The 14481-nt window shown below is 44.8% G+C and overlaps 1 protein-coding gene across 1 annotated transcript; it reads left to right on the top strand.

Moving 5' to 3' along the window:
* The first annotated feature begins 6034 nt into the window (after positions 1-6034).
* On the top strand, positions 6035-9660 carry LOC132669495 (granzyme B-like). Its single transcript, XM_060619398.3, has 5 exons — positions 6035-6208; positions 7783-7930; positions 8388-8523; positions 8712-8969; positions 9452-9660. The coding sequence occupies exons 1-5, from the start codon at positions 6154-6156 to the stop codon at positions 9620-9622; spliced, it is 768 nt and encodes a 255-aa protein (XP_060475381.1). The 5' UTR covers positions 6035-6153; the 3' UTR covers positions 9623-9660.
* The last annotated feature ends 4821 nt before the right edge of the window (positions 9661-14481 follow it).

Below are 14481 nucleotides of genomic sequence, written 5' to 3'. Positions count from 1 at the left end.
AAGCACCCCCCTGTGAAGACAGAACACATCTCCTTTGGATGAAAAATGGAACACCTCCAGGTCTTCAAGATCCTGAGCCTCCTAGCCTGGAAAAAGAGATCAATAAAACCAGGGACCCAGCAAAGTGCCCTCTGTGACTGACCATTGTCTCTGGGGAAGAGTCCAGATCTCCCTGCATGGAGGCTGCCACAGCCTTAGTAAATATCCATTTCTAGAATGAAATGATTGATTTCTCCTTTATTTATTCAATAATCACTGGGTAGCACCTATAGCCCAAGTCTGCCTCTGTTCCCTCTGCTCACATTACTCCTCTGCCTTCTGCTTCTTTCTCTCTTCTACCTCTCACCACCTCCTCATAACTCCTTGCCATGTTATGACCCAGCCTGACTCTTTTCCACACCTCCTGTGTGGCTGAGCCCCTCACACCCAGTCCCACATCCTCCATAGGCTCAGAGCTCACTCATAGACCATTCACTCACAGCTTTGGCCCCTTTAGGCCAGTCTTTTGATCACCCATGGTAACATGGCTTCTGGTCTAAGATCCATCTAAGATGGCTATAGCCATCTGTTGAGCAAGGGAAAGCAACTTTGCACTGGAACTTAACAGCATTACTTTTGCTATCAATCAGCAAACAAGAGATACTGAGCACCTATTATGTGCTCATAATAAATGAGAGGCTCAGAAGTGAGCATGGCAGGCACTTTCCATGCCCTCATGAAACTTAAGGCCAAAGGACAATCATCAGAATTTCCCTAAATCTCCTTCCTTGATCAGGTTGGTTGGATTAGACTGAATCTGTGTAGGAAATCCACACAAATGAAAGTCATCTTATTCAAGGTTAATATTTGTCTTACAACGTCCAGTTTTCATGTATGTTATCACATTTGACCCTAGGATTAGAGTTAATAATTCTGGTGTCAGTGGAGACCTACTTCTGGATGCAGGAGAGATGCAGGAAGGAAAATATATAACCGGGGCAGCCATTTCTTTATGGTTTACACTTAGGGTATCCTATGGGGTATAAAGTTCAATATAAACTCTGACATGGAGGAGATACCACATTTCCTTATCTTCCTTAAATCATGCCAGAGTAGGGAGGCTTCCATGGTGACAGAAAAATGGAGAACAACTTCTAAACTTCAGAGCATCATGGTTACTGCAACACACTGAGTTTTCAAGCCCATGATGACCCTTAAAATTCATTCAGCTCTTAGCTTAGAGACCACACATGTGGTATGAGACTCTTTTTTGACTCTGTGCCTGGCGCAGTCTAGCCAGGCATGCCCAGCAGTCACCCCCTCCCAGGTCTTGATTCCAATCTGGGGTGCTACTTTGGATTTAAATTTAGTCACAATTGTGGATGAATATTCCCCAACCAAATAACACACACCACTAACATGATACTCATCTTCACACAAAGAAAATATCTCCCTCTGGGTTCCCATCACCCTTGAAGTCATGTCTTCTCACATGTGGTTACCCACAAAGACCTCTGTAGCAGAATATCTTAAAGATTTTGACTACTTCATAATGAGGGGAAAATAGTTGACTTCACACAGTTTCTGTTTGAACACTAAAAATCCTCCTGAAACAACAATGTACCAAAATCATGGTCAGAAAGAAAAACTGAAGGGATCAAAACAAATAAAAACATACAACTATACACACAGCACATGTAAGTATATCCTAGCCACTAGACCATGAAAGAACTGTAAGCACACATAAATATATATGTCTATATATATACATATATGATGACATTTATAGAGCCGTGGATAAGATCACAGATTTGGAACCAGATCCCAGCTATATTAATGTGTACACATGTATAAAAGTGTAATTTCTGACAATAAGAACATGGGAGGTACCTGAATACAAGTTAGTAAAATGAATTAAACAAATTGCAGGTAAAATATAAGATCAGTTGTTTCTATACACCAGCAATGAACAATCAATAAGGAAATTTTAAAAACAGTTCCACTTACAATACCATCCAAAAGAATAAAATACCTAGGACTAAATTTAATTTAGCCAAGGAGGTGAACAAATTGTACACTGAAAATTACAACATTGCTGAAAGTAATTAAAGAAGAACTAATTAAATGTAATGGCATCCCATGTTCATGGATTGGAAGGCATATATTGTTAAGATGGTAATACTCCCCAAAGTGATCTACAGAGTCAAAGCAATCTTTGTCAAAATTCCAATGATCTTTTCTGCTGAAATGGGAGAGCCAATTCTAAAACTCAAATGGAATTGCAAGGAGCCCCAAATATTTAAAATATTTAAAGCTAAAATATTTAAAAAGAAAAACTAAGCTGGAGGACTCACACTTCTTGGTTTCAAAACATATTACAAAGCTATAGCAATCAAAAATAGTGTGGTAGCAGCATTAGGATAGACATATAGATGACTGGACTAGAACTGAGGGTCCAGAAATAAACTCAAACATCTATGGCCAATTGATTTTTGACAACGGTGCCAAGACTATTCGGTGGAGGAAGAATAGTACCTTCAATGAATGTTGCTGAGACAAACAGATAACTACATGGAAAGAATGTAGTTGAACCCCTACCTCACTCCATACACAATAATCAATTCAAAATGGGTCAACAGCCTAAATATAAGAGTCAAACCATAAACCTCTTAGAAGAAAACATAGGGTAAATCTTCATGACCTCTGACTTGATACTGGATTCTTAGATTTGACAACAAAAGCACAAACAACAAAAGATAAAATAGATAAATTGGATTTCATTAAAAAATTTTAAATTTTTCACACAAAAGAATAGTATCAAGAAAGTGAAAATAAAAAAATGAAAATACAGTCTACAGAATGGAAGGAAATATTTGCAAATTACATCTGATAGAAGTTTAGTATCTAGAATATATAAAGAACTCTTATAACTCAACAACAAAAGGACAAACAACTCCATTGAGAAATGGGCAAAGGACTTGAACTGACATTCCTCCAAGGAAGATGTACAAATGACCAGCAAGCATAGGTAAAGATGCTAAACATAATTAGTCATAAGGAAATGTAAATCAAAAACACAAGCTACCACCCCATTCACACTAGGATAGCTATAATAAAAAAATGAAAAATAACAAGTATTGATGAAGATGTGGAGAAATAGTAATGTTTACAAAAAAGCCAGACATTGGGGCACCTGGGTGGCTCAGTCAGTTAAGCATCTGACTTCAGCTCAGGTCATGATCTCATGACTCATGGTCCTGAGCCCCATTTCAGGCTCTCTGCTGTCAGGGCAGAGCCCACTTTAGATCTTCTGTCCCCCTCTCTTTCTGCCCCTCCCCTGCTCATGCTGTTTCTCTCTCTCTCTCTCTCTCTCAAAAATAAATAAACATTAAAAAAAATAAGCCAGGTCATACATTACATGATAATTTTTATATGAAATATCCAGAATATACAAATCCATGGAAACAGAAAGATTAGTGGCCGCTAGTAGAACAGGCAGGGGTGGAGAAGGGAGAATGGAAAGTGATTAAGTACCCATTAAGTTATGAATGGGATGGATGGATGTTCTGGGGTGATGAAAAATTTTGAAACTAGAAACGGTGGTAGTCACACGACATTTTGAATGCACTAAATCCCACTGAATTGTACACTTTAATGAATTATGTTATGTGAATTTCACATAACACCTCAATTTTTAATTGAGTCATAGCCTCATGTTTAGCATAATCCTTTTTTTTTTTTTTAATTTTAAAAAATGCAGGTGGGTGCCTGGGTGGCTCAGTCAGTGAAGAGTCCAACTCTTGATCTCAGCTCAGGTCATGATCTCACAGTTCATGAGAGAGATCAAGCCCCATACTGGGCTCTGCACTAACAGTGTGGAGCCTGCTTGAGATTCTGTCTCTCCTCTCTCTCTCTCTCTCTCTCAAAATAAATGAATAAAACTGAAAAAATCTAAAAAAAATAAAAATAAAAAATTTAAATGTAGATATACATGAGAGAAAAATATATTAGATCATACTTCAAGACATTAAAGATGATTATCAATGAATGATGAGAAATCATATAATTTTAATTGTTTTCTCTTTGCTTAAGTTATTTTTCAAATTTTCCAACAATTTTAGAAAATAATTGCGTGCTAAATTTTTTAACAACTAGGAAAGAGAGACTATAGTGATATTGCTAATAGATTCTTAAGAGCATAAAGAAAATACCTAAGCTATAGGGTTAAGTGAGGACAAAAGAAAACTACATTGTATATGTACTTTGATTCCAGGTATTTAAAATGCACTGCTTATGGTAACAGTCTATCAGTAAGAGACAGACAAATGAGTGACATTTTTTCTTTCTACTTTCCAAATTTTCTTAATGAACATATATTACCACTATAATCAGAAAGATACTTTTATTTTTTAAATGTCCACTACTGGGCAAGCTAAGTTCAAAAAAAGTAGCTTTGAAAAATATACTTGATTTGATAAGGAGGATATTAACACTGGAATTATATATTTTTATACATAATATTCCTCATAGAAAAATCGTAAAATACAGAAAATGTAGAGATGGAAACTTAAATCACCAGATTCTAACCACTCAGAGATATTTAGTTGTTCTTTTTTTTTTTTTTAAGAAAGAGAGAGAGAGAGTGCTGTGAGAGTGCACATGTAGGGGGGATGGGCAGAGGGAGAGAGAATCCCAAGTAGGTTCCACGCTCAGCATAGTGCCTAACGTGGGGCTTTATCCAACAACCCTGGGATCATGACCTGAACCAAAATCAAGAGTCAGACACTCAACTTACTGAGCCACCCAGAAGCCCCTACTTAGTTGTTCTTTAAACAGAATTGGGCTTGGCTGTTTACAAAAAATTGGTCCCTTCCATCCATTATAGTGAGATTAGCAACAGAGTTTGGTTAGCAAATGTGAATCTATTATGTGCCAAGCCTGCTGTATCAGGAGTGTGGCTCTCTGGACGGAGGACAGAGAATACTGAAAGGACAACTATTGGTCTTTGATTGCCCAGCACACTTTCCCACTTCATATGGTATTGGCAATCTAGTAACCTGGACTTCTTTGAACCAACCTGGACTTCTTATGATTTGGGTGGGACTGACCCCAGTCCACCCAAAGTAGGAATTACCTAGGCTTAATCAGTCATTCAACATCTAGGTCACAGTGGTTCATTAATTTAAACCAATACGTATTAGGTGCAGGACTTTTGTTAAAAACATTGACAGGAGAGGGGCGCCTTGGTGGCTCAGTCGTTTGGGCAACCAACTTCGGCTCAGGTCATGATCTTGCAGTTTGTGAGTTTGAGCCCCACATCGGGCTCTGTGCTGACAGCTCAGAGCCTGAGGCCTGTTTCGGATTCTGTGTCTCCCCCCGCTCTAACCCTCCCCTGCTCACGCTCTGTGTCTCTGTCTCTCAATAATAAATAAACATTAAAAAATAATTAAAAAAAAAAAACATTGACAGGAGAGATGAGCTTTATCACACTGAGCATTTTTGTAATTTAAAAACAGATGCTAAAAATCCCTAAGAAAGAAGGTGTGATGATGAATGGGTTACCGTATGGATTTAGTAGGTAGTAGTCATGCTCTCTTACCATCTTGTGTATCCCTCTACCATGGCACTTACCAGACTGGATCCTGATCACTGCTGTTTCTGTCTCCTCCACCAGACCATCAGCCCTCTGAGGGAAGGAGACACATCTCTAATACGTTTGAGCATACAGACAAGGGTCTACATACACTTCTACTAAAGAAATTATCCTCATGAACTTAGCAGCAAAATGGAAATGAGGCATTGGTGGTCTTATCACTGGGGATTCAGGTTTCTGGACTCTAGTACCTTTACAGGTTGATACCACAACCTTCAGCCCCAACCTGGTACCTTTGGTTTCCTATTCTGGGAGGAACAAGTGGTCAGGTCTGAGTCAACTGGTGTGGGTTCTGATGTGGTCACAGCACGATTCTCACACAACCACCCAGGGAACACCATCAGACAGAGGGAGTGGGGGCAGGGAAGCTTTCGTAGAAAGCCATCGAAGATGAAGCACCACAAAACCAAAGGGGAGTTCAAGGTCAATGAGCCCATCTCCACCCGCTTCCTCTGGTGGGAGCTAAAAGAGAGCACAGAGAAAGCACCAGCATCTCCGACCTGAGCAGCCTTCTTGGGAAGATGCAGCCTCTCCTGCTCCTGCTGGCCTTTTTCCTGCCTTCTAGGGCAAAGGCAGGTAAGTGACCACCACAACCCTCAGAGGCCCGACCCCATCCCACCGTGGGTAGAGCTCTCCTGCCCCTTCTGCACACCCCTGATCCATCTATCCACCAGGAACATTCGGAACCCCAGGCTTCATCCTGCCTCACACTCTCAAGTATGATGCTGAATTAGCTACCAGCAGGAATGGCCAGGGCAGAAGGCTGGTCTCCAGAAGAGCCAGGGGATACTGTCCCCTCCCCAGGCTCTACCTTTGCCATCTGGAAATGGAACTTTCCTAGCAGAGGATGAGAACTGGAAGAGAACATAATAAATCCCCCTGCAAAGGGAAGAGTAGGCCTGGCTTCTGAGTGAGATGAGCCAGGTGCTTCCTGAAGCATCTGCTTGGGAGAGAAGCCCGGGGCTCAGCTGCAACCAGAGTTCGTGGGATCACTGTCCCCACAAGATTGCTGTGGCCTTTGCTCTGTCCCAAGTCTCCTCATCCCTTTCTCCAACTCTGCTTTTCTTCCCAACGTGTTAGTGGCTCTCCTCTTTCATTTATTTGGGTCCTTTCCTTTTCCTTTTTTATCAAACTGGCTAGTGGTTTATCAATTTTGTTAATTCCTTGAAAGAACGAGCTTCTGGTTTCATTGATCAGTTCTACTGGGGTTTTTTTTTTGTTTCAATAGCATTGATTTCTGTTCTGATCTTTATTATTTCCTGTCTTCTGCTGATTTGGGGTTTTATTTGTTGTTCTTTTTCCAGCTCTTTAAGGCATAAGGTTAGGTTGTGTATCTGAGATCTTTCTTCCTTCTTTAAGAAGGCCTGGGTTGCTATATACTTTCCTCTTATGACCGCCTTTGCTGCGTCCCAGAGGTTTTGGGTTGTGTTATCATTTTAATTGGCTTCCATGAGCTTTTTAATTTCCTCTTTAACTTCTTGGTTAATGCATTCATTCTTTAGTAGGATGTTCTTCAGTCTCCAAGTATTTGTTACCTTTCCAAATTTTTTCTTGTGGTTGATTTCGAGTTTCATAGCATTGTGGTCTGAAAATATGCACGGTATGATCTCAATCTTTTTGTACTTGTTGAAGGCTGTGGCTCTCCTTTTTCAAAGATGAGCTTGGAAGACCTAAACTTCCCTGCTTTCCAGAATCCTACCAGCAGTAGCCCTACCGACCATCCTCCAAGAGGCTCACTGGGGAGCCACGCCTTCAGGCAGCCAACCAACACTTACTAGGCACCTGCTCCATGTCATGCCCTAGGAAATAGACTATGTCAGACAACATCTAGATCCCTAAACTTAAGTCCTAGCCACTGGAAAAGCAGCAACATCCTAGACTTCACAGGATGACAGGGGCCTTAGAAACTCAGTTGAAACAAAGCAAAGTCAGGAAAGGAGTTTTCAGGAGCCTCTAGAACTTGGCTATCCCAAAGACAGGTATGCTCACCTCCAATTATATGTAGAAGATAGATTCACAGACCAAGACTACTACCCATCCCTTTCCCAGAGGAGGAAGTTGAGGCCCCCTCCATGGCCCTCCCAGATCCAGGCCACGCCTGCTCTGTGGATTCAGTGGGTGCACAGGAGCAGAACAGATTTTTCCTTCAGGGGAGATCATCGGGGGACATGAGGCCAAGCCCCACTCCCGGCCCTACATGGCATATCTGTGGATCCAGAATAGGGAGGTGTGCAGTAAGTGTGGTGGGTTCCTGATACAAGAGAAGTTCGTGCTGACAGCCGCTCACTGCTGGGGAAGGTGAGGAGCAGCAGCCAGCACAGCCCTGAAAAGCCCAGCAGGGAGCCCTGCCTTCTGCAATGGGAGCTCCCAGGGCTCCAAGGAAGACAGGAGTCAGGAGGGCTCCTGAAAGGGAGTGAGGGAGGGCCATACATTGTGGGGAGAGGGGAGGCCGGAGCTAGGGGCATTGCTGAAGAGCCGGGGCCTGCATTGACCTCTGAATGCAAAGTCATGCAATTTCACATGTTTCTCTGGGGAACTGTCCCCTGAGAACCACCGGCATGGTCAGCAACGGCTCCAGAATCCTACCTCAGCTACTGAGAAGCAGAAGGCACAGACAGCTCAAACCTGGGCCCTTCTGTTGCCTCAGTTTCCCCTCGGCTCCAATCCTGCCCACCCCAGCTGCCACCTGCCCTCATGGATCCTGGGCTAGGTCCTGTGACCCCACACCCCCACACCCCACTCTGCTCTCGTGCAGCTCCATCAACGTCACCCTGGGGGCCCACAACATCAAGAAGCAGGAGAAGACCCAGCAGATCATCCCCGTGAGAAGAGCCATCCCCCACCCAGGCTATAATCCAAAGAACTACTCCAACGACATCATGTTACTGCAGGTAAGGAGACCTCCCCACTGCCCTCACTCTCCTGGGTCCACATTGTCTCCTCTCCCACTGGGACCTGTCCCTTCCTTCATACCTGGCCTGGCCACCTGACCAGTCTCAGTGGCTCAGGGGAGAAGGAAGACAGGGCAGCCGCATAGAGACCACTGACTGAGCTGGCCCCTCTTGCTTCTTTCCATCAGCTGGTGAAAAAGGCCAAGCTGACTGCAGCTGTGAGGCCCCTGGGCCTGCCCAAAGGCAAGGACCGGGTGAGGCCGGGACAGGTGTGCAGTGTGGCCGGCTGGGGACAGATGGCCACGGGAAGATACCCAGACACACTGCAGGAGGTAGAGCTGATCATGCAGGAGGATCAGGAGTGCAAATCCCGCTTCCCCAATTATTACAACCACAAAACTCAGCTCTGTGTGGGAGACCCAAAGGAAAAGAAGTCTTCCTTTCAGGTGAGCAATGGATCCAAACGCAGTGCTCCTCCAGAAGGAGGGATTGGCAGCACTCTGCCCCATGCCGGGGCACCGATGTTAGAAAATTGTGCGCCCTGGGCGTGCAGTGGTGAGAAAAACAGGGGGCTCCTCATAGCTGGCACCCACCTGGGGTACTGGGCTCCTCCTCCATGCTGAGGAGCAGCCCCGCCCACCTGCTTTGGGGGAGGGGGGTCTAAAGAGGAGAGTGAAGCCAGCAGTCCCCAGCAGAGGATCTGGGACCAGGGGAGGAGAGGGAGCTGCCACCTGGGGTGAAGTGAAGCAGGGACCATGTCCAGGCCTGCCCTGCCCTCAGACTTCCTGACTTCCCGTGAAGGCCATGCAAAGCACCCTTCTCAAAGGGGCTGGGGAGGGTGGTGTGGGGGCTGAGGTTGGGGAGTGGGCACAGGGAGGGCAGGGACAGCAGGAGAGCTGGCTCACTCCTTCCCCATCTCCGTCCACAGGGGGACTCTGGGGGCCCTCTCCTGTGTAACAATGTGGCTCAGGGCATCGTCTCCTATGGACCAAAAGATGGGGCACCTCCACGGGCCTACACTAAAGTCACAAGTTTCCTGCCCTGGATAAAGAAAACGATGAGAGGCCTCTTCCTGCAGGAACCAGACTATTTGCTCTGAAGCTGATCTAGAATCACACTGGGGAGGGTGGGAGGGAAGGTGCCAGCTGTCAAATAAATGTCTCTCAACTGAGTGTGAAGGGCTGGTTTCTTGTGTGTGTTTACTGACCCTCTTTCCCTGGCATCCACTCTGTGCTTAGAAGGCCAGTGACACAATTCTGCTGTTTTCTGCTTCCTCTTCTTCCTCCTCCCCCCGCCCCTCAACCCCATGAAAAGTTCCTTCCAGCTCCCTCTCACCCACACCTGTCTCCCCAGAGCCTGCCCTTCTGCCAGGGCTGAAGCTGGGCACCATCAGGAGAAAGCATGAACCTTTCTGGTCCTGGAGCTCAGGGTGAAGTTCTTACCTCTTTCCCCTGTGTTCTCTGGCAGGGAGGAAAGATAACAACATGGGTCCTAGAAACCACGCTTGCCCAGTCTCAGGCTGTGGCTCAAGGACATAGTCCCCCACTGGGAAGTGGAAGGACATTTCTCTCCCACAAACAAGGATGCTGGCACAGAGTGGGGCTGGGTCTCTTGAGTAGCTCTTGATCCTCATCTCGACTGAGTTCCCTTCCCTGACCTCTTCTGAGCTCAGGGGCCAGCTCAGCCTCTAGTCTCCTGGCTGCTCCTTCTTCTCCATACCTCAGAGTATTCCAAACCCCTGGGAGTGTTCAGTGGCCACAACTCCTGTCCCCTCCAGACAACACTGATCTGAGCCAGCCCCTTCCTCATATCCCTTCCACCTAGAACACCCAGAGTTCCAACAGGGCCTCGCCACTGAGATGTCAGCCCAGTCCACGCCCTCACAGAGAGGGGCATCAGAGGCACCTGCCCTGTGAGGGCACCAGACAGGGTCCATGGAGGACAGGGCTGGCGGGTGGCTCTCCAGAACCCTTGGCCCCATCGATCACCTGGGAAGGGCCAGCTCAACTCCTCACATCCAGCCCAATGTCACCCCCTGTGCTCAGGGTCCACTGGCTGTCTAGTCACTCCATAGCCTAAGTCCCTCTCCACCTGTCCCTCTCGTCACTGCCAGCCTCTAGGCTGAGACTCCCTGCTGGCCACCCTGGGCTATATCAGCCTTTTGAGTTTGAAAGGGCTCTTCTCTGCAGTAGGACTGGAAAGCACAATGTTTTCCATCAACCAATAAACAAATGCTGATTGAGCACTTACTACATGTCAGGCATTGATTGGGGACATGCAGGAAACATAATGCAGGCTCTATCATTTGAGCCCAGGTGAATCCGACACTGTTGAATTTCACCCGAATCATCTAACCCCTTCTCCCTCCTTCACACCTGTCCACACGGCCTACATCTCTATGGTAAGTCCACCTGAATCAAGAATTTGTACTTTTTTATTATTGCTGGTCACAGTCTGTATACATATTATCACATGTGACTCTAGAACAGCAGTACATAGATTTGGAAATGACTTTAGTCATTCAGCATCTAGACATGAAGTTACCAAACTCTGTTTACTGTAACACCCTCTATACCTAGGGGACATTTGCTTCAAAAGCAGCCGGTATGAATGTCATTGCATAGATTCAAATGGTAGAAAAAAACCACATTATATATTGGCCCAAAGGCAATTTAAGCTTAAGTTAAACACCCATCCAGTTGGACGGGCCAGTAACAATCCCAGTCATGACTGCAAGACCCTTCCTGTGCAGACTCAAACTAGAATCAGGGAGGCTCACGTGGTCTGGAAAAATGGGAGAACCACCACTGCCCTTTAGGCCCGGGCTACGTAGTTGCATCCACAGACCCCAAGACTGCCTAGACTTTTCCACATTTGGTAGTTTGTGGCTTGGAGGCCACGATATAGAGGTTTAGATGTGATTTTTTGCTGAACGAGGATCTCCCTATGCTGGGCTTACCTCACCAGACACCCACAAGAGCCATACCACCAAGGTCTTACCACTAGCGTGGGCACTGCCTGGGAGCTGGGCCTAAGGTCCCAGCTCTGGGCTGATGGTTTAGCCTGCACCAAAAAACCTGCACCAAAAATACACAACACCATCCTCTTTTGTGACACGGGGTAAACACTCTGGGATCATGTAACCCTCAAAGGCATGCCCTTTCACATCTTATGCACAAAGCCTGAAGCAACACAATCTTTTAACGACCTCGAGTACTTTTGCAAGGGAAGAGCGATGAGATCCCACAGCTTCTGATTTGGAGCTGAAAAAAAATCCCTGCATCGAACGCATACTAAGGACCTGGTTCCTTGATTAACAGAGACAAAAGGAGGGGTGCCTGGGTGGCACTATCAGTTAAGTGTCTGACTTTTGATCTCCGCGCAGGTCATGACCTCACGATTCGTGGGTTCATGAGTTTGAGCCCCACATCGTGCTCTGCATGGATGGTACAGAGCGAGCTCGGGATTCTGTTTCTCCTTCTCTATGCCCCTCCCCCACTTGTTCTCTCTCTCTCTCTCTCTCTCAAAATAAATCAAGTTAAAGAAAAAAAAGGAAAAAACAAAAAGGAAAATGCAGAAAGCAAAATTAAAAATAGTATTCTTTAAAGTTTCCCAGCCACCTGCATATTCAGTTCACATAGTACGTCTGCTTTGAGGAAATGGTTCTGTGGTTTAAAACAAGCTTGAGAACACTTGTTGTAGTCTCTCATCCTCCCTCAAGAGATGAGGGAGAGACAAAGTACCAGAAACAGATCATAACTGACTAAAGGGACCAGAGTTAGGACAGCACCTGGACTGAACCCAGGCCTCCTGACAGCCAGGCCAGGAAGAAGCCTTATATGATGGGGGTGCCTGGGTGGCTCAGTTGGTTAAGAGTCCAGTTCTTGATTCTGGCTCGGGTCATGACTTGAGGTTCATGAGATCGAGCCCCAAGTTGGGCTCTGCACTGACAGCATGGAGTCTGCTTGGGATTCTCTCTCTCTATCTCTCTCTCTCTCTCAAAATAAATAAACATCTTTTTTAATTTTTCTATAAAGAAGCCTGACATGTTTTCTAATGCCCAGTCTGTGATGAATTATCAGCAACCCTGAACAAAAGATGAGCTTCTGCTCAGACACCTCCCTGGAGAAAAAGCCTGTAGGCTCCTGTGGCAGCCATTCCTTGACAAGTATTCAAAACATCTGCCTTGGTAAAGCTGCAGTCTATTCATGGGCACATTCGGATGCAAGTAGGTGAGCACCTTAATGTGCCAATTCCTTCAAATCTCCTTTGTCTGGGGAAATATCCCTCAACCCCCAACTCAGAGGAAACAATTCTTCCCTTGCTTAAAAATCTCTGTGATGAAAATTAAGAAATAAAACAAAATAAATTAACTCTGTAAAGACCTCAAGGAAGTGCCCCTCGTCCCCAAGATCTCCTTTCACTGTCCTTCTTTCCCCACACACCCACCAGAAGAGTCAGGCCCCAGTGTGACTGGAGAGAGAAATGCAAAGCCAGTTTCTGGTGGGGGATAGGCCTGAGGAATGCCAAATCTTGCTCATTTGTTTCAGGGACGGGCATTGGGATGGCTTGGCCTTCCATTACCACACTTTGTGGACTTAGAGAACTTATAGCTTTATTACCAATCTGTATCGCACACGACACTGCTTTTGACCAACCAACATATTTCACCACGAGAGAAGGGCAGCCATGGGTTCCTTTTCATCACAGGCCTATTGCTGGATGGCATTTCTCATCCCCAGAGTCAGGAACTTCAGTGAGTCTCAGGTAGGACAAGGAAAGCCACATCTAAGCACCTAATAGTCAAATTGGTATCTGATAAAGATCAAAAAATGAAAGTAGAGGGGAAAAGAAGATACATTACTTTACAGGAAACAAGAAGCATAACAATGAGCTTCTTCCAGATAATAATAGAAGTCAGAAGACAGTCAAATAACATTTTTTAAACAGTTGAAGGGGAAAAAAAGAAATAGGCAATGTATTTCTAGAATTCAACCTGGAATTCTAGATCCAGTGAAAATATTGTTAAAAGTACAGGCAAAATGACTGTTATTCAACATACTATTGGAAGGCTTAGCCTCAGCAATCAGACAACACAAAGAAATAAAAGGCACCCAAATCGGCCAGGAGGAGGTCAAACTTTCACTCTTTGAAGATGACATGGTACTCTATATGGAAAACCCTAAAGATTCCACCAAAAAACTGCTAGAACTGATCCATGAGTTCAGCAAAGTCGCAGGAAATAAAACCAATGCACAGAAATCGCTTGCATTCTTATACACCAACAATGAAGCAACAGAAAGAGAAATCAAGGAATCCATCCCAATTACAACTGCACCAAAAACCATGAAGTACCTAGGAATAAATCTAACCAAAGAGGTGAAAAATCTATACACTGAAAACTACAGAAAGCTTATGAAAGAAATTGAAGAAGACACAAAGAAATGGAAAAAGATTCCATGCTCCTGGATAGGAAGAACAAATATTGTTAAAATGTCGATACTACCCAAAGCAATCTACATATTCAATGCAATCCCTATCAAAATAACACCAGGATTCTTTACAGAGCTAGAACAAACAATCCTAAACTTTGTATGGAACCAGAAAAGACCCCGAATACCCAAAGCAATCTTGAAAAAGAAAACCAAAGTGGGAGGCTTCACAGTCCTGGGCTTCAAGCTGTATTCCGAAGCTGTAATCATCAAGACAGTATGGTACTGGCACAAGAACCGACATTCAGATCGATGGAACAGAATAGAGATCCCAGAAATGGACCCACAAACGTATGGCCAACTCATCTTTGACAAGGCAGGAAAGAATACCCAATGGAATAAAGACAGTCTCTTCAGCAAGTGGTGCTGGGAAAACTGGACAGCGACATGCAGAAGAATGAACCTGGACCACTTTCTTACACCAGACACAAAAATGAACTCAAAGTGGATGAAAGACCTCAATGTA

Source organism: Panthera onca, chromosome B3 (assembly GCF_046562875.1).
Source record: "Panthera onca isolate mPanOnc1 chromosome B3, mPanOnc1 haplotype 2, whole genome shotgun sequence".
Lineage (NCBI taxonomy): Eukaryota > Metazoa > Chordata > Mammalia > Carnivora > Felidae > Panthera > Panthera onca.
Note: the sequence above shows the minus strand (reverse complement) of the source record. Positions and strands in the feature narration are given on the sequence as shown.